Genomic DNA, 19,143 nt, shown 5'->3' on the forward strand with positions numbered 1-19,143 from the left:
GAAACCTGAGGAAGTGCATGGAAATGGCAAGAATTAGAGAGCAGCCCTGGTTTTTATCCTAGGAAGTCAGGAAAGGGGTTCAAACAGTCTGAACACAGACAAAAGCTGTAGCATAATCTTAAAATCTTACATCCTGAGGTCTTGGTCTTAATAGGATTACTGGGCTAATGGGAAAACCCACCCCTCTACCAACTACATATTAACAGTGTGGAATCCGAGCAGGGTGGCAAACGCTGGCACAAAGAACCCAGCAACGACAGTTGAAAGGAAAGCCAGAGTATGGATGAAAAAGAAGGATCCAGAAGAGGTTGGGAAGCTGGTTTATGGAACACAGTGTGAATGCTAGCTGCGATGTCTGCTCCCTCCACGCACAGCTCTTCTCACAGCTAAGGAGTGATTCCTTTCAGAAAGATGAAACCCTCTTCTCCCACTGCCCAGCATAGCTGGGACATGAGGCACTCACCTCCCTCCATGGCTCTGGTTTCACAGGGCACATTGCTAGAGGGAAGGTGCAGTGGGAGAGGAGAGGGAGCCTTTGGGAAGCAGCTCATGTGCTCCCGCAGCACCCGCTTGCGTTGACAAGGACATACCTTCCCCTGAGCACGCGGACGCTGCAGCCTGCTCTGCTCTGGCATTTCCCAGCGGCATCCACTGAGCTCAGGGTATAATTACACAGAGATTAACACACTAACTATAGGGCACCCCGGGAACTCTGAGGATCCCGTTGAGCTGCAGCACTGGTGGCTGTAGCCTGGTTGTTTCCGAGGGAGGTGGTGAATGTCTGCGGCTGCATCAGGCTTAGCGGATTCTGGCACAACAGGGAAAGTTTTATTATTCCTACAGGGTCATTGCAGTTTGTTTGCCTGTGTTTTCCAGGCTGGGTTTGTAGAAGCGCTTAGCGGCCCACACAGCTCTCTTTTATGCACTTAATTAAACATGAACTTGATCTGAAGCTTGGGCTTGACTCAAATTGTGACAGAGGCAAAGTTCAAATGGTTCTGGATGTCACTTTGCATAACCCCTCTCCTTTTACAGGCTCACGCTGTCCTGCTCCCCCACGCTCCTTTCTGACCATTCTGTTTAGATTAAGTTGTGCCATCTGGTTTTCAATTGAGAGGAGAGGTACTCCAAATACTTCTGTGGCCTCTGGGAAACAAGAGAGGACTAAAGCACCATCCCCATTACAGCCTCCCTGTGCCCGGCAGTGTGTGCTCTCACCCTGCCTTCAGTGAACGTCCAGCTCTACAGCACGGACCCACTGTGGGTCTCCTTGCTGGGCTGCTGCTCTCCAGCATGGACACACAATCAGTGCCTGTCCCCTCTCCTTCAAAACCTTCTTATGTTTGTCTTTGCTAAGGCTCATGCTCGAATTACTCCATGTTTCACATCTGCCTATATTCAAACTTTGATGAAACAAACCTATTGCAGCTTGTGAGACATCTGAAAGATACAGTTGAAGAAGAAAGCATCAGCACGAGGCAGACGGAGACCTGGGCACTAGTTCATCACCTGAGCTATTCCACTCAAAGGGAATGATTATTCTTATTAAGCAGCAGCCCTCACTGTGAAGCCTCATTAGGTTAATAGGTTTCTTGGGAGCCACCCTAATTAAATCCATTTCCCATCGCGGCATGTCCTGGTGACGTAGAATGCACAATACTCATTAAAATGTGCCTGCAATGGCTCTTTCAGCCAGTGCAAAGCCAGCAGAATGCAAAGTCCCACATGGTGTTTTGGATTGAATATGCAGATTAGCCTTTAACAATTCAGTTCCTACTCACCTGATACAGCTCTATTTGTCTGCATTCAGAATAATGCCACTAACCCAGCTGTACAGTGAGTACCATTTAAGGCAGTGGTGAGAGGTGATTAAAACCCGTGTCAGAAATGCTTCAAGCCAGCCAGCCTATCTCATTTATTATCTAGCAAAACAGTCAAATCGGAGACTTTTTGCAACACAGCCAGAAGTGGCCTGCTTTCAGCTACTTCAGATCAAAGGACTGAGCCAGTCCTGGGATCTCGGAGCCCATCTGAGGGGGCCTGGCAAAGAGCCCCCTTCCATCAACTCTACATGATCCAATTATCCAGAAGCTGTGGAAAACACCAAATGCACACGGCTGAAAGGCCGTACAGTGCCACTGCAGTGGAGTACGGCCCAACAGCATCGCTGGTGGTGGAGCTCCAGAGGCCCCTGGGCTTGCCCAAACCCCCTGCGGCTGAGCCATGTCTCCTCACCCAGCCCAGCCCAGTCTGCAGCTCCCGCGGTGGAGAGCCAAGAGCTGGGAATAAGCCAAGGGGAGTCCTGCCAGCCGCTGCTTAGCTCCAGATTTTTGTACTAAAGGGCTGAAAAAGCTCTTTGGAACAGTTTATACAGATTGAACTGCTCTTGTGTATCAGTCTAGCACTGCATCTAATTAACGAGAGAAAGATCTGAAGTTGGATGTACTGAAATCAAAGCAAGAGACACAGGACTCTCAAAAGTGCATACAGAATCATGGAATTGTTTAGGTTGGAAAAGCCCTTAAAGACCATCAAGTCCCACCGTTAACCCAGCACTGCTGTCAATCCACTAAACCATGTCCCCCAGTGCCACATCTACGTGTCTTTTAAATACCTCCAGGATGGTGAATCCCACTTCCCTGGGCAGCCTGTTCCAAAACTTGACAGCCCTCCTGACAGAGAAATTTCTTCTCCTTTGGCCCCGCTCCAGCCCCTCAATGTCTCTCTTGCAGTGAGGGGCCCAGAGCCAAACACAGGATCCAAGGTGCAGCCTCACCAGAGCCCAGCACAGGGGCACAATCCCTGCCCTGGCCCTGCTGCCCCACTGGTGCTGATACAGGCCAGGATGCTGTTGGCTTTGGCCACCTGGGCACAAGCTGCTCATGTTCAGCCACTCTTGATCAACATCCCCAGGTCCTTTTCCATAAGCAGTTTCCAGCCACTCTTCCTCAGGCCTGGAGCGTTCCATGGGGCTGTTGTGGCTCAAGTGCAGGACCCAGCACTGAGCCTTGTTGAACCTCTAACAACTGCCCCTGGCCCATTGATCCAGCCCATCCAGATCCCTCTGCAGAGCCTTCCTACCTCCAGCAGACCAACTCTCCCACCCAACTTGGTGTCATCTGCAAATGTACTGAGGGTGCCTTTGAACCCCTTGTCCAGACCACTGATAAAACAGAACTGGCCCGAATGCTGAGCCCTGGGGAACACCACTTGTGAGCAGGCACCAACTGGACTGAACACCATCCACCACCACTCTTTGGGCTCATCCACCCAGCCAGTGTCTTCCCCAGCAGAGCACACCCATCCAAGCCGCGAGCAGGCAGAATCAGCTCACCGAAGCTGCACCGTTGGTGCTGATCCACAAAGTGGTTATAAAATGTTCTCCATTTTGCTTGGTTTATTAAGAACCATTTTAATAGATGCAAACCTCACTTAACAGAGCTCAGGCCCTGTTTAACAAAGAGATGCTCTTGCCAGATCCTCCTTTTAAGTCTGTATTTACAGCACCACCCTGGCTGCATATTGGCTTTGCAAAATGATCAGAAATGGTGATTCAGCTCTCATTTCACTCTGCTTTTCTGTGATCAGGGGGAAGTGGATGGAAGACTGGAACAAATGGTTCCTAATTGTTTTATCTGCACTTAGAAATAACAATACTGACGGCATGCCAAGGCAAAAATACAACTATTGGGATGGACATGCCAGAAATGCACCCAGAAATGCTCTGGAAATTCATGGTACAAGGGTTCACACAAATTTCTGTTGCCTCCAAGCTGTCACAGTAACGTTACCTTTCCCCTTGGAAAGGAGATACCTTGTGATGTTCCTGTTCCACAGCCAGACCCAAATTAAATTATTTCTGGTTATGGTTATGAACATTCCTGCTGTGAGGCATGTTCTGAGCCTGCTCCAAAGTCTTTTTCAATTAATGGAAAGATGGGAATCGATGCCAAAATGGGATCTAAATTATCTTCTTACTGAAAGAGTCGATCAGGGGAAAGGCAGACAGTCTGGGCTGTATCATGTGCATCTCAAACCCTTTCTTCAGTGCTGGGCCCCTCACTCCAAGAGAGGCATTGAGGTGCTGGAGCGGGGCCAGAGAAGGGCAGCGGGGCTGGAGCAGGGCCTGGAGCCCAAGTGTGATGGGGAACGGCTGAGGGACCTGGGGGGTTCAGATGGAGAAGAGAAGGCTCAGGGGGGACCTGATGGCTCCCTACAAGTGCCTGACAGGAGGATGGAGCCAGGAGGGGCTGGGCTCTGCTCCCAGGGCACAAGGGATGGGACAAGAGGAACCGGCCTCAAGCTGCACCAGGGCAGGTTTAGATGGAGCTGAGGAACAATTCCTGCCCCAGAGGGTGCTCAGGCATTGGAACAGGCTGCCCAGGGCAGGGCTGCAGGCACCGGCCTTGCAAGTGTTCACACAGCGTGGAGACGAGGCCTCAGTGCCATGGGGCAGGGGTGGCCTTGGCAGTGCTGGGAACGGTTGGAGTGGATGAGCTTAAAGGGCTTTTCCAACTGAAACAATTCTATGCTTCTACGATTTAATTTGGAGTAAGGAGTTGTACTGGTCATCATGGCAACCTGGATAGCCTGGGATGCTTGTGCTGGCAGCACGCTGCTGCTTCATCACGTTCTGGAGTTTTCCCTAGTAAAATATTACTATTGCTATGGCTTTAGCTACAAACACTGGAGTTAGCCTTTCTTACAGCTCTCTTCTCAGTGATTCAAGAAAGACACTGAGCACATCTCCCCTGAGCTCCTCGTTTGCAGCACAGGATGTGACAAAGAGGTTCCCCTTTTTGCTCCAAAATGAAACAGAAAAGGTCAGTAATTACCACAAGCCGGGACATCACAAAGCTCAGACTTAAAGTTCTCATCTAATGTGAAGCACCACGGGGCGTCCTTCTGGTTCCCTGGGTTGCGGCAGTACGAGTGGCCCCCGTTGAGCTCAGGGTACCTGATGGCAGTGAAGGTGTGAGTGTGGGGGTACTGCGAGTTCCACGGCTGGCACTGCCGCCCCGACCGGGTCACGCTCACCGTGCCCCGGTAATCGACTCCCGTGCTGTTGTAGCACTTGTGATCTGGAAAACAATAAATGATAACCGTAGAATCAGGGAGTGGTTTGAGTTGGAAGGGACCTTAAAGCTCATCCAGCTCCAACCCCTGCCACAGGCAGGGACCCCTTCCACTGGAGCAGCTTGCTCCAAGCCCCTGTGTCCAACCTGGCCTTGAGCACTGCCAGGGATGGGGCAGCCACAGCTTCTCTGGGCACCCTGTGCCAGCGCCTCAGCACCCTCACAGGGAAGAGCTTCTGCCTAAGAGCTCAGCTCAGTCTCCCCTCGGGCAGGTTCAAGCCATTCCCCTTGGCCTGTCCCTACAGGCCCTTGTCCCAAGCCCCTCTCCAGGTTCCCTGCAGCCCCTTTAGGCACTGGAGCTGCTCTCAGGTCTCCCCTTCAGGAGCCTTCTCTTCTCCAGGCTGCCCCAGCCCAGCTCTCTCAGCCTGGCTCCAGAGCAGAGCTGCTCCAGCCCTTGCAGCAGCTCCGTGGCCTCCTCTGCTCTCGCTCCAACAGCTCCACGTCCCTCTTGTGCTGCTGCCCCCAAGCTGGATCAGGGCTGCAGGGGGGGTCTCCCCAGAGCGCAGCAGAGGGGCAGGATCCCCTCCCTGAGCTGCTGCTCACGCTCTGGTGGGGCAGCCCAGCACACGGAGGGGTTCTGGGCTCAAGCACGCACTGGATAATAACCCAAAGCCATGGCTGGTGGTGGCAGTGCAAGGCAGACCCTGCAGCACCCGGGGGTGACGAGCTGCTGGCATCCCCAAGCCCCAGCACACTGCTGCTGGCCCAGGGCCGGAAAACCCAGGTTGGGAGCACGGGCTCCCAATTTGCTGCGGCTGTAAGGCAGGGCCTGCTTTGCATTCACATTCCTGGGAGGATTTAAAGCTTATGCTTCTGTAATGAAAACAGCTTATGCCAAGCGTTTTTAATATAAGATACACAAAAGAAGTAAAAACTACAGTGGGAACCTGAATTGCAGCCATTATTTTCATATGAAGGTGGAGAATTTGTGGGAGCCACGTTTTATATTTGACTACTCAGATGTATAAGGGTTGTGAACAGGCTGCAGCCCAGCCTGATCAAAGAGGGAGCTCAGCCAATGCCTAAAATGAGGCTGTACTAGGGACAGCCACGGACCTGGCCCCTGTGAATGTTCCTCCTGACAGCACCCCTGTGCGGCACCCATGGCCTCGGTGGAGCACACTGGGCTGCTGTGGGAGGACAGGGAGGCTGAAGCTACTGATGCTCCTCAGTATTCAAATGTTTCCTGCTTTATATTAAGTAGAAAAGACCGGAAACCAACAAAGAGCATTTAAATGTGAGCCCATAGGCAGCTAAATTGAACAAGAAGTATTTCTACCCACTTTGGGGAGAAGTATGGGAATGAGGTACTCTGAGAGCACGGTGTCTGTGAGCTTTCAAGCCCCAGCTCCAACTCAGACGCACAAGCCCTTACAGCCAACCTTTTCACAGTGGTATTTTACACCTGGAGAAACAAGCAGTTTTTCACTTACTTTTATTGATGGGATCTGCCATTGGAATCCCAATCCGGATACAATTGACAGCTTCAGGACTATCTGGCTGCGGAAGATCTTCGCAGTTGGGCAGCTTTAATCTCATCAGAATCATGGGATTAGATCTTGCAAAAATATACTCGGTCTGACACAGGACATTCTCCAGAATTTCACATTCATCCCGGCACAGGTCTCGGGGCTTGGGAGCTGAGGAAGTCTCATCACAGTAGGGAAAGGCGTAATGGCACAGCGAGGGGATGGCAAACTGGGAGCATTTATCCGACAGATGGCTGGAGGTGCCAATCATGGTGAAGGCGGCTGTGAAATACACAAAAGGATTTTACTTAACCCGGTGGGAATTATATTCCTGTGCTTTTGCCTTCCCAGGATAACCCTCGCTTCCCATTGCAGCCACGATTTTCAGATGTTCAGGTGATGAACAGGCCTTGCAGAAATACACAGCACTGATTACATTAGAAGTTATTAACGACGCTGATTTCACTGATGGAGAAAATACATCTGGTTTTCAACATGGGATTAATGTTGAGTTAGTTACCAAAACCCCAAACCTAATTATACTCTTTTTTCCCCAAAAATAATTTATATTGGTTTGCAAAGCCATATAATATTTGGATGCTTTTTGCCCAACAGGTAAAAAACAAAATTCCTGCAGGTAGCAGGATAACAGTATCAGTGCCTTCAATGGGAGATCACAGAATCCCAGCCTGGTTTGTGTTGGAAGGGAGCTTAAAGCTCATCCAGCTCCAACCCCTGCCAGGGGCAGGGACCCCTTCCACTGGAGCAGCTTGCTCCAAGCCCCTGTGTCCAACCTGGCCTTGAGCACTGCCAGGGATGGGGCAGCCACAGCTTCTCTGGGCACCCTGTGCCAGCGCCTCAGCACCCTCACAGGGAAGAGCTTCTGCCTAAGAGCTCAGCTCAGTCTCCCCTCTGCAGGTTCAAGCCATTCCCCTTGGCCTGGCCCTGCAGGCCATGGTGAAAAGTCCTTCTTCTACTATCCCAAATGACTTCTCATACAAAATGGTGTAGTATTATGGACTTCTGGCTGTACAGAAACTATTGGCCTTTCCTGTGAGTGTTGCAGAAGTCTTTCTTGCAATGCTGTCAGTGTTTGAAGACAAAAGAAGAACACTCTAGGGGGGAAGAGAAATTTGGAATATTCTGACACCAAGAAAAGATCTGAATACAGAGGAGATGACTGCTGCGGCTAGGATTGGTTGGTTTATATTAAAAATACAGAAGTATCATGTTATCTGTGAGGCCTCAGTTTGGTTTCAGCACCCTCATCAGCACAGCATCTCCCACAAAATGGGTTCTTTACTACATCTGAAGGAAAAACACTACCTGCAGGATTATTTATACAGCCCTTCCAGCACCTAAATGATCTCAACCAGGTAAATACCCAGCAAGTCTGGTCTCCTTTGGCTTTTAAAATCTGCTTGGGTAGCAGCAGCACAGGTAACGTAGCTGTGAGACCCCCAAGAGCTGTAAATACACAGTCCCTCCCCCTGGGAAAATCCTCTTCTAGTTTCTTTGGGGAGAGCTGGATGAGCAGAGCCATGAAGGCTGCTCAGACTGTCACTCTTCAGATGACTCCTGCCACTGCCACTGCACAATGCAGGACTCCTGGGGAGCTTTGCGATGGGCTCATGGCAAGAGGGGATAAAGAGCAAACGAGTAGTATTGCAGTTGATAAACTCAATGAGCTTTCTGGGAAAAGGCAGCTTTGTGGAGCAGCAGCAAACGCAGTTTTTACCCACCTGTAATTTGATTTTCTATTTCCCCTTGCATATGCAAAGACTCCATGTAAATGGTTCGGTTTCCAATGAAGCGCGCGCAGGCGATCCCCCTGTAGGGCTGGCAGAACCCGTCCTCTTCATACTCATCACTGAAATCAATCATGAACACAAAGGGGTGAAACACTTCACATGTGATTTGGCAACAAAATGGCACTCCAGGGAGCTGGCACTTGCATTATGAGGGGCCGATGTGAGGGGCTCTCTGTGTTTGTCCTGCGCTCTGCGATTCGTTCTGGGTGATGCTCCCCAGCGCGGGAGCCCACATGCTGCCTGCCCCTCCAGCGAGAGCCTGTGATAAGGGATTATATGGTCTTTAGGTAGTGCAGCGGGCACAGCACGAGCTTTGTGCCCTGAATGGTTTGAACCTTAAAGGATTCCCACACTGCTGCAGGTAGTTTTTAGTATCCCACAAATGAGCCCAAAGTGAATATAAGGATAATACCTTAACATGCAGTAAGATCTTGAATATAAAAAGCCATCAGCTGTATGGTAAAAACAGTTAATGGCATCTCAGGTTGGCCAGAATATGTATTAATGTTGTATGAAATGAATGCTTTTCGCATGAGAGGGAAGACTCTATCCAGGAATCATAGAATCCTGGAATGATTTGGGTTGGAAGGGAGCTTAAAGCTCATCCAGTTCCAACCCCCTGCCTCAGGTATGGACACCTTCTACTAGAGCAGGTTGCTTATATCCAGGGAAAACATAAACTGCCTGAAAAATACAGATTTCTATTTATTTAAAGCAGCCAACGTGCTGTTGTCTGCCTCTGAACCAAACTTGTACTTGATATTGATAAACCCAGCAGGAAGAGCCATGCTAGCAAGAGACAGAACTTCAGGTGTATATAAGAAACCAAACCACTCCCAGCACTGATACCCTTGAAACAGGAAAAGTTTCTACAATCTTCCATGAGTGTGGTAACAGTTATTGCTAAAACAGAACCCAAGCTAAGACAGGAGTTAAAGAGACAGATTTCTTTCATTAGGTGCTTTGTTTTATGCAATGTAGGAGACATTTAGTACATAAATCCAGATGTGAAATTATTTGCCAATATTCTTCAAACAAAGCAAAGAAAGGAAATTACTAAACCTCTGAAGAGCAGACCAGTCACTGCTCATTTGGAAGAGATAATCAACAGTTAAGTGCTGGCACACAACAGATAGCTCTATGGATGTTTTAAGGAGGGGTCTGCACACATGATCACTGAAACATGTGCGAATCAGCCCTTTTGCTTTGAGAATCCAGTTGGAAATATTTGGGACCCATTTTCTGGGAAGAGACACCTTGGGAAAGGGAGATGCTTAATGAAAAGCTGCTGATAATTCCTTTGTTATTGATGCTGGTCCCCACCTGAGACAGCTACTTCCCAATTCTCAAATTGGGAAGAATGATACTGGAATATCCCTGACTATGGGCACAGCTGGCAAGGCAACAGGTTACTTTCTTTGTGTGTTCTTCTTTTAGCAGAGCTCATCCTCCCCCAGATGCTGAACAGTGGAATCAGACTATGCCTTAATAGGGAAAAATCAGAGCTTTTTTAATCAACTCTGCCATTAAGTTTAACAAAAGACACTTTCATCCCCTCCTGAAGACCTTGGCTGTGAGAGCTTGGAAATGCAAATTGCATTGAGCCTCTTTGAAGTCCCCCATTCATTGTGTGCATGGCTTAGAGGAAGCAGCCAGCCAGCAGCCAGGCTCCCCAGCACAGCAGCCGCGGAGAGCTAATGGGATTAGTGAGAAGAAGTGCTAGGATTGCCTTCCAGGACACCCCAAGCATCTCCCAGCACTCCTGAGCTGCCCGCTCCGGAGCACTGTCCCTGGGCTCACGCAGCGCTGTTTTCCAGTTCACAGGGAGAAGCCAGACTCCATGAATTAACTGCAGGAATTTACGGCTGTGAAGACAGCGGGGTGGGAAGGAGGGATGGTGGAGATGGAAACCTCCTTCCACAGACATCTCCCATCAGTTGAGAAATCAACGGGAAGGGGTCCAGGCTTCATTGGATGATGGTCCCAAGATGTTCCCAAGTACATAAAAAACCTGATTGCAAAAGTGCAACCTTAAAACTGCCAGTTAAACTCTCCATTAACTACAGCAATGGTAGGCTGAGATGCCTCAGATAACAGAGAGTATTCAGCCAACAAAGATACAAAACAAAGATACAAACAACCACATCCGGGTGTTTCTGCATGGAGTCAGCTCTGGTGAGAGTATTTTTACTCTGTTGGTTCTTGAAGAGAAAACAAAACACCTGGAACCTGAGTCAAAACCCCACAATAGCTACCGCAGGCTCTGGAGGTCAATTCTCCATCTTCTCATCAATAAATACCCAATAGGATGCAATTTATTATTCATTTATTATTTAGAATCATAGAATAGTTAGGGTTGGAAAGGACCTGAAGCTCATCCAGTTCCAATTCCCTGCCATGGGCAGGGACACCTCACACTAAACCAGGTCACCCAAGGCTCTCTTGAACACTGCCATTTTACCATAATTTACCATAATTTATCACAGACTAATTTACCATAATCTATCATAGAATTTAGCTACTGGACTACAACCAACAGCAGCTGCTCTTGAAGGTGATCGAGCACTGCAATTTAAGCACACAACCAGAGAAGACAAATCCAGGAGGAAGATGATTAATGCATCACCAAAGCAAAGCTCCCTCTGAAGCTCACCTTTCAGCTAAAGAAGATTTAACCCCAATAGCTGCACACAGCAAAGTGAGCAGGGACATCAGTTTTGCAGGACGGAAATGCCCCAAGGAGCGGGATTTTGGAGATAATCTTGAAGGTGAGGATTAAAGAGGAGAGCCTGGATCCCACCACCCCTGCCCCTAGGGCTGCATGCCAGCCTGGAATTCACAGAGGTGAAACATGAGTAGTTCAACTGGAGCAGGCACTACTTGGAATTGTTTTGGAAACCAGCTCCAGAATGGGGCAGCAGGATAAATGAAATGAAAGGAACAGCAGCATCAGAGTAAGCCAGAAAGAGCCCCGAGACCAGGACATGGTGGTAAAGAAGGGGAGCACTGGGTTGTGAGGTTCATCTATTGCTTCCGATAGCTATCAGGAGCTCAAAATAGCAGCTCCCACAATAGGAGTCCTGATCATAGGCTGGTGACACGTTATTGTGGTGAAGTTACTGGGACAGGCTCATCAATGAATACATGGCCACATCTCATTCCCCGGCTCTGTTTTTATCTCACCCTTCATCCGACAACCGGGGTCATACGAAATTCCCTCTTGCCTCTGCATCTCTTCATGGTGGGATGAGCTTCTGGGAAGACCTCATAACAGTCTTCCAGTGGCTTAAAGGGCTACAAGGAACCTGGAGAGGGGCTTTAGACAAGGGCCTGTAGGGACAGGACAAGGGGAATGGCTTTAACCTGAACACCCTCTGCTCATCAGACATTTCATCCAAACCCTGTGTCGTGGCCTGACACGGAGCCCACAGCAGCACACGGAGCTCCTACATGGCATAAACACGTTTCCCACCTCCAGCTGCCAGCTGGCAGCCACTTCAGCAGCTTTGGCTTTCAAACACAGATATCAGTTTCTTGGGATCAAGGCAGAGATCAACAATTCCTTTCACATAGTTCACATTTTGCATACCTCACATGCTCTTGTAAGCAAATCACAGCATCAGTGCTCAAATGTGTATCTGCTTCATGGTCCTGATCCAAATCTACCCACAGCAAAAGGTCAAAACAGGACATACATCAAGCCTGATTCAGCAACTAATGTGTTAAAATTTACAGATAAGCTTAAGACCTAATGAAATGGAAGTCAATCAAGCCCACAGGCATTGCTGATTGGGAATGGACTTGGTCACTTGTACAAATTCCTTGTTGAGCTACAGAGGAGAGCAGCCAGCGAGTGAAAACCTAAAGGGGCTGCAGGAAACCTGGAGAGGAGCTTCGGACAAGGGCCTGTAGGGACAGGCCAAGGGGAATGGCTTGAACCTGCCCGAGGGGAGACTGAGCTGAGCTCTTAGGCAGAAGCTCTTCCCTGTGAGGGTGCTGAGGCGCTGGCACAGGGTGCCCAGAGAAGCTGTGGCTGCCCCATCCCTGGCAGTGCTCAAGGCCAGGTTGGACACAGGGGCTTGGAGCAAGCTGCTCCAGTGGAAGGGGTCCCTGCCCGTGGCAGGGGTTGGAGCTGGGTGAGCTTTAAGGTCCCTTCCAACACAACCCACTCTGGGATTCCATGATCCTATGATGCCAGCTTGCAGGAGTGTCGCCGTTTAACCCCAACTTCAGTGCACAGGTTTTGGGGTGTGGGTGCTGCCCCTGCACCGCGTCCTGCTTCTTCCATCCACAGAACCCCTGTGACTGTTCAGCGAATGCTACACAAGGAAAAGGCGAGTGCTGGGTTGAATGACTGACAGGTGACACAGCAATGTGCTGTTTCAAGACCATTTCTTTTCAGATTCAGTTTCCACTCTGTTTTCTATTTAGGTCTTTAAATATTTCTAGCCTTGATGTTTATCTTGGAGCTTGCCCATTGCTTTCAGATCCCGCTGCAGTTCCCCTGTGACAATACTTCTGGCTTCATGTAGTAATAACACCGTGGATTAAATTTACACTAAACTCAGGTGTCTTTAAGTATCTGATTGCACAAAGTTTACAGAAGACTGAGTAAGAGCTTTGAAGGGTGTCCACACCAATCCGCTCATGTAATCTGACCTAAACTAGAGCCTGCATCAACATGGGATGCACTGGGCCTTCACACAGCCCAAACTTGAGTATCTTTCTTTCTATGGATTACAGAGGCTGCACAGAAAGATCAGCCCTGGGCTTAGGTACTTCAGGTCTTCCCAAGTACATCTGAACATGAGTAAGTGCCTGAATGGGTAAAAGGACCCTGTCCTTCCCATGCAGTTTAAGATGGCAAAGGTCTCAACAAGAGTCACCTACACAGAGCCAGGAGAGACCAAAGTCACAGCACACACACAAGACTGCAAACAACTGACACGGAACCCACTGCCACCACCGGGGCTCATTTCCCCCCCTTTAATTTTCTTGTGCTTTGCGCTGGCAGCATTTCCACCTGTCAGCCCCGGCTCACCAGCAGCTTGTCACACACTGCAATGGCAACTCAGTAACAAACCAGCCCTAAACCCAGGTGTGTGCTCCTGCTTCTCCTCCTTCCCTCCCCTTCTCACCCAGACCCTCCCAATGGCTTCCTCAGTGTAACCTCACTGCACAGCAAGGTCTTCCTCTTCCATCTGGGATATTCTTTTTCACCCCGCCTGACTTTGGCATGTTGAAGAGGTAAACATGAAAGCCAAAGAGTGCTTCCAGCTCCACATGCATGGGGCATATCAGGAGAGATCTCTTTATCTCACCTGCTCCTGGCCCGATGGCTCTGGTGAATGGAAAGGTTGATTTGCCTCCCAGCACATCCCCATGCAAACCAGATGAACTTGCTCGCAGCAGTGGAAAGGCAATAGCGATCAGTTTACAACTTGTTTCTTATCAGCTCACACTAAACCTCGAGGAGCTGTATGGTACCCACCACATCCAAATGCATCCCTGCACTGTGTTCTCTAAATCCAAACCCTCTCTGCAAGATTCTCCATCAAAGTCCACTCCCAGCATCCTGACTCTTCTTTGCAGGGTTTTTCTAAATAACCAGGAATTGCCTGAATCTAAACAACATTCCTTGCAAATGTCAGTGACGGGGCCAGGAACCCGGATGAGCAAAAGCCCCGCAACCAGGCTTGTACATGAGCTCACTTACAAGCATTTAATAAATTAATAGAAAATCTGAACCTCGTGAGATCATGCTCTATTTATTGTTACAATATTCAATGTATTAAAAGTACATATTTCAATGCTGCTGTAATTGTGTGGTCATTTCACCACACCCCATGGATGGATTTCTTTCTTTCTTGTGTTACCCTTGTTTTTAATATTGCATTAAAAAGGATTTGAATGAGAACCCAATATAAAAGAATCCTGAATTATGTCCAATTTATATCCAGAGGAGGCCACGGAGCTGCTGCGAGGGCTGGAGCAGCTCTGCTCTGGAGCCAGGCTGAGAGAGCTGGGCTGGGGCAGCCTGGACAAGAGAAGGCTCCTGAAGGGGAGACCTGAGAGCAGCTCCAGTGCCTAAAGGGGCTGCAGGAAACCTGGAGAGGGGCTTGGGACAAGGGCCTGTAGGGACAGGCCAAGGGGAATGGCTTGAACCTGCCTGAGGGGAGACTGAGCTGAGCTCTTAGGCAGAAGCTCTTCCCTGTGAGGGTGCTGAGGCGCTGGCACAGGGTGCCCAGAGAAGCTGTGGCTGCCCCATCCCTGGCAGTGCTCAAGGCCAGGTTGGACACAGGGGCTTGGAGCAAGCTGCTCCAGTGGAAGGGGTCCCTGCCCGTGGCAGGGGTTGGAGCTGGAGGAGCTTTAAGGTCCCTTCCGACCCAAACTATTTCCGGATTCTGTGATAAATACAGGACTAATTTGGGTATCTTGAGTGAAAACGGGCAAAGGAGAGGCAGAAGACAAGGCAAGACAAAGTCCCAAATGCTTTCAGTGTCCCAAGGGCAGTGGTAGGAGCATTGCCCTCCCTCCCTCCTGATGCTGTTCCAAAGCCAGCCTGCCAGGATACACACTTACCCTTAGGTCAGTCAGCTGGATTACCATTATTTTGGAAAGCAAATCTCTAAGTGACAGCAGTGTCAATAGGGGAGTGTCCATTGAGTCAGTGAGGGTTTAGTAAGAGCAGCATGGCAAAGGACATCATAACACTCGGTGACATGGGATGATGCCTACATAAAGCCAGCATGGGATTACGGTGTGCATGCAAAGCCGGACTCATTTATGAAGATTAACTGGTTTGAAGAGCTAAAGCAAATAAACGGTGTATTATCTGTGAGATCTCCCAAGTGGAGCTGGAGGAGCTCTGGCTCTGTGTGAAGGCTGTCCAGGCGCTTCTTTCACTTACACAGTGAAAGGCAGTTTGTCTTCCTTTAAAAACAACAGTTCTCCCGTAGCACTAAACCAGTCAGAGCTGTTTATCTCAGTAATTCATATCCAACAGCAGAGCACTGATGGGAAAATACAGCCAACGGTGCCTCCTTCAGACAACCAAGTGCTTTATACCCTTCTGTTCCAAGGGTATCTGCAGAGGGACAAGAGAAGTGTGAGCAGAGAGCTCAGCTCCCATCACCCTGGCACAGGAAAGTGCCCCAGCACACCCAGGGGACAACACTGAGTCAGGCACCTACAATTCTGCAGCTGGGGTTATGGAGGGTTTTGCTTTATCACCCAATCCCAGACTGCTTTGGGTTGGAAAGGGCCTTAAAGCTCATCCAGCTCCAACCCAGCCACGGGCAGGGACCCCTTCCACTGGAGCAGCTTGCTCCAAGCCCCTGTGTCCAACCTGGCCTTGAGCACTGCCAGGGATGGGGCAGCCACAGCTTCTCTGGGCACCCTGTGCCAGCGCCTCAGCACCCTCACAGGGAACAGCTTCTGCCTAAGAGCTCAGCTCAGTCTCCCCTCTGGCAGGTTAAAGCCATTCCCCTTGGCCTGTCCCTACAGGCCTTTGTCCGAAGCTCCTCTCCAGGTTTCTTGTCAGCCCCATGACACCAATGATCCAGAGACGGATAAAGCATCCAAAATGAATGGGAATCTGGGATGCTGTTTTGCAGGCTCAGCAGATGGGATGGCACTGAGTGGCCTGAGCCAGGACTGAGGCCACTTTATGGCCATTCTCTGCTAAAACTGGGACAGGCACAATTCCCTGAACCCCCAAATCCCGCAACTTCCCAAACTGATGGGTGTGAGGGTTTCTCAGGGCTCCACATCCTTGCACTCCCCTCCGCCAGTCACTCCTTGTTAGAGGATTTTGGTGCTGAAAGGAGGCAGGTTTGTGCAGAGACATAAACATCACTGGTGAGAGCTGACATGTGTTCTCTACTAACCTCATCTGGGCAGCACAGCAGCACCCACAGCTTTGGGAGCTGCAGAAAATACCTCTCTCATGCAATTAATCCCTTGGCAAGGATGCTCCGAAGCAATTACTGTGTGTTTGTCATCGTCAGAAGGTTTTACAGCATCTCTATCAAAATGAGTCACTTCAGGGATGCAAAAGCTGCTCAGAAAAGCTCAGTAACGGTGGCCATGAGTTTGAGCTAAATATTGACTAAATATTGATCTAAACAAATAAGGGAACTGGATATCAGCCTCTCTCCTCTTAAATACGTTATAACAACCCCTTCCTTACTACAGGCAATGGAGAGGCAATGGGCATCCCTGCACGCTTGCTCAGCAGCTGCAGCTGGTTAGGAAACAACCCTGGGAACAGGGTTTGGATCTTTCCTGGCAGATTTCTTACATCATTATTCAAGATGAAATGCAAATCATATGCTCGTAGTTATAGAACTGGCAGGAAACCGCCTGCACTTCTGTTGTGTTTGACAAAGCTCTCTTTAGGTTACATTTGGAAGGTTGGTTGGTCCAAGTTTCTAGATGCAGAGGAGAAAAAAATGTTCCATGTTTCTGAAGAGCAGTCAAGCAGGGTAAGATTACAAGTGCTAAATGCTGCCTCTTCTATCAAACCTTTGTACTGCACAGAAAAACACCCCCCTTCCTCCTGGATTCCTGCACGGAGCCGCAATGATCTCACGCACACGTTCCTTATCCACCTCTCATCAGGCATTAAGCTGCAGATAAGGAGGTTTTGATGGAGCGATCATCAGCTTCACCCCATAAATCCACTGCAGCCGCTCTGCCCTGAGTGAGACCAGACCCACATCTGCACCCAGGGGCTCAGGCCACTGGTCCAATGGCCCTCAGGAGGGGATGGACAGGGCCACACCATACCACATCCACATCTGCCTCCTACACTGCAAGAGAGCAACCCTCGGGCACTGCACCGGGAAGCTGGACACAGGATTAGACACAGGCAAAGGGAAGAGTCTTTCTCTTGGCCCCATTCTACAGTTTCTTGTCCAAATCCCTAATAACTATGGCCTTTTTGAACACACATTTTACAAGCAGCATCAAAGGATGCTACAGCCCAACTGCTGCATCTCCATCAGCCACCCACGCCCAACCATCACAGCTTGGTGCAGCTCTATTTGTGCAAGCGATACCAAACCACCAGACCCAATAGAGCTCTTTAACCGAACACCTTACTGCTTTCATAGGCAGGAGAAGAACTGAGGTGACCTATTTTACCGGGAAGCTGATATTCCCTCGGGACTGATCTCCACCTACGGCATTGCCGCACAGGGGAGAACAACACAATGTTCTGCCTCTTGGGGTATGCCACAAGGACGCACATAGGACTGCAAAGAGGTCACATCACACATTCAGTCTCTAATCAGATAAAAATCCCCGATATTAATTTATTCATTATTAGGTTGTTTAGATTTCACCGAGCAATTAAATAAGCTGCAGATTCCATTGTGCATCTCCTCCACAACTTTCCCTCCCCTCATAATACACAGAAAAGTCCACCCCTATGATACAAAAGAAACTTTATAAGTGAAATAGGGTCCAGGTTGAGTCACCTTTCAAATGGTCTGATCTGGACATTAAGGGCTTTATTCCCCAATATTGGGCTTTATTCCCACATATTTCACTCCCTCTTTACAGGCACAACGGGGCCTCAGAGCGAGTGCTCATGCAACTGATCCCACACGAGAAGGTCTCTTTACACCAGAAGCGTGGCATAACCAGGTTTTAATGCAGAAGGAGCTGGGTCCTCCTAGGAGTGCTGGTTTGAGCAAACAGCAGGGACAAGGGCACTTTGAATCCCTGGGATTGGAAGAGGGTGGAATAACAACAAGGTTTTAGGTAACACCTTTCTGTTTGCCTTACATTAAATCTCTTTTGTCAGACATCCTGGGCTCTTTCTAGGAGAAATTCACATTTTAAGTTTCCCAGTTAGCATTGCTAATGATTCCTGGCTCTCACAACTGCTCATTCACTGCTGACCACTGAAACTGCTCAAGTGTGCAGCAAAAGAGGCTTTGCCTGCTGCTCTATGATACACACCTTTGCAACACCATAGCCAAGACTTCTAATACACGGGAAATAACGCACATTCATAAAGGAACATCAAAAAAGAACACATTTCATCTGAAGACAATTTTATATGGTATTAGTATGTAGAATATTTAAACAATATGGGAAATGATCTTCATTTTCAAGCTATCTTTCCATCCTATGCATTTTTTTCCCTTCTCTCCTATGGAAGGACATTCAAACCTCCCATTCTCCAGCAGCATGTGTTAAAAACCTTGTTTATCCCCTGATAGAACTATTCCAGCTTGTTCTTTGCCCAGGAGAGATGACTTACAGAGAGCAACAACTCGCTCCTTCCTGAGCCTCCAGACACTGCAACCACAGCTTTAACTATTTCTAACCAATACCAACACTCGCAAGCACCAAGAGTCAATGCTGGACAGCACAAAAAGAGCCTCAGAACGTCTGCAGCCCGTTTTATCTCTCACTAACTCTTTCCTGCTTCACCTTATTTTCTGAAGTCACAGCTTTAGTTCTGCTCCTCCCTCCCCTCTCCTTCCTTCTAACATTTAATTTGTCTTCTGTGACTCAACCAGGTCTTTCTTCTGGTGACCTCATATTTTAACCTTCAGCATGATGCAAACCAGACTTCACCAATGTGACACTTGCATTAAAAGTGAAACACATGCCTCAGCACAAGCTAATTAAAAATAATACATATAATGTTAGCTTGTTTAAACCATTATTTGACCAAAAATTTGCACCCATCAATAACTACTGCACTCCACA

General features: G+C 48.9%; 1 protein-coding gene across 2 annotated transcripts in view; it reads right to left on the bottom strand.

Moving 5' to 3' along the window:
* ROR1 (receptor tyrosine kinase like orphan receptor 1) overlaps window positions 1-19,143 on the bottom strand; it is a 181,170-nt gene that overhangs the window by 8,059 nt on the left and 153,968 nt on the right. Inside the window, exons 5-7 of one of the 2 annotated variants that reach the window (XM_065673142.1) lie at window positions 8,347-8,474; window positions 6,569-6,886; window positions 4,836-5,081 (exon numbers count right to left, since the gene is read on the bottom strand). In XM_065673142.1, the coding sequence (XP_065529214.1) occupies window positions 4,836-5,081; window positions 6,569-6,886; window positions 8,347-8,474 (692 nt within the window). The remainder of the gene's footprint in view (window positions 1-4,835; window positions 5,082-6,568; window positions 6,887-8,346; window positions 8,475-19,143) is intronic. The other variant, XM_065673143.1, reaches the window with a different exon arrangement.

The sequence above is a fragment of the Lathamus discolor genome, chromosome 3, assembly GCF_037157495.1.
Source record: "Lathamus discolor isolate bLatDis1 chromosome 3, bLatDis1.hap1, whole genome shotgun sequence".
Classification (NCBI taxonomy): Eukaryota; Metazoa; Chordata; class Aves; order Psittaciformes; family Psittacidae; genus Lathamus; species Lathamus discolor.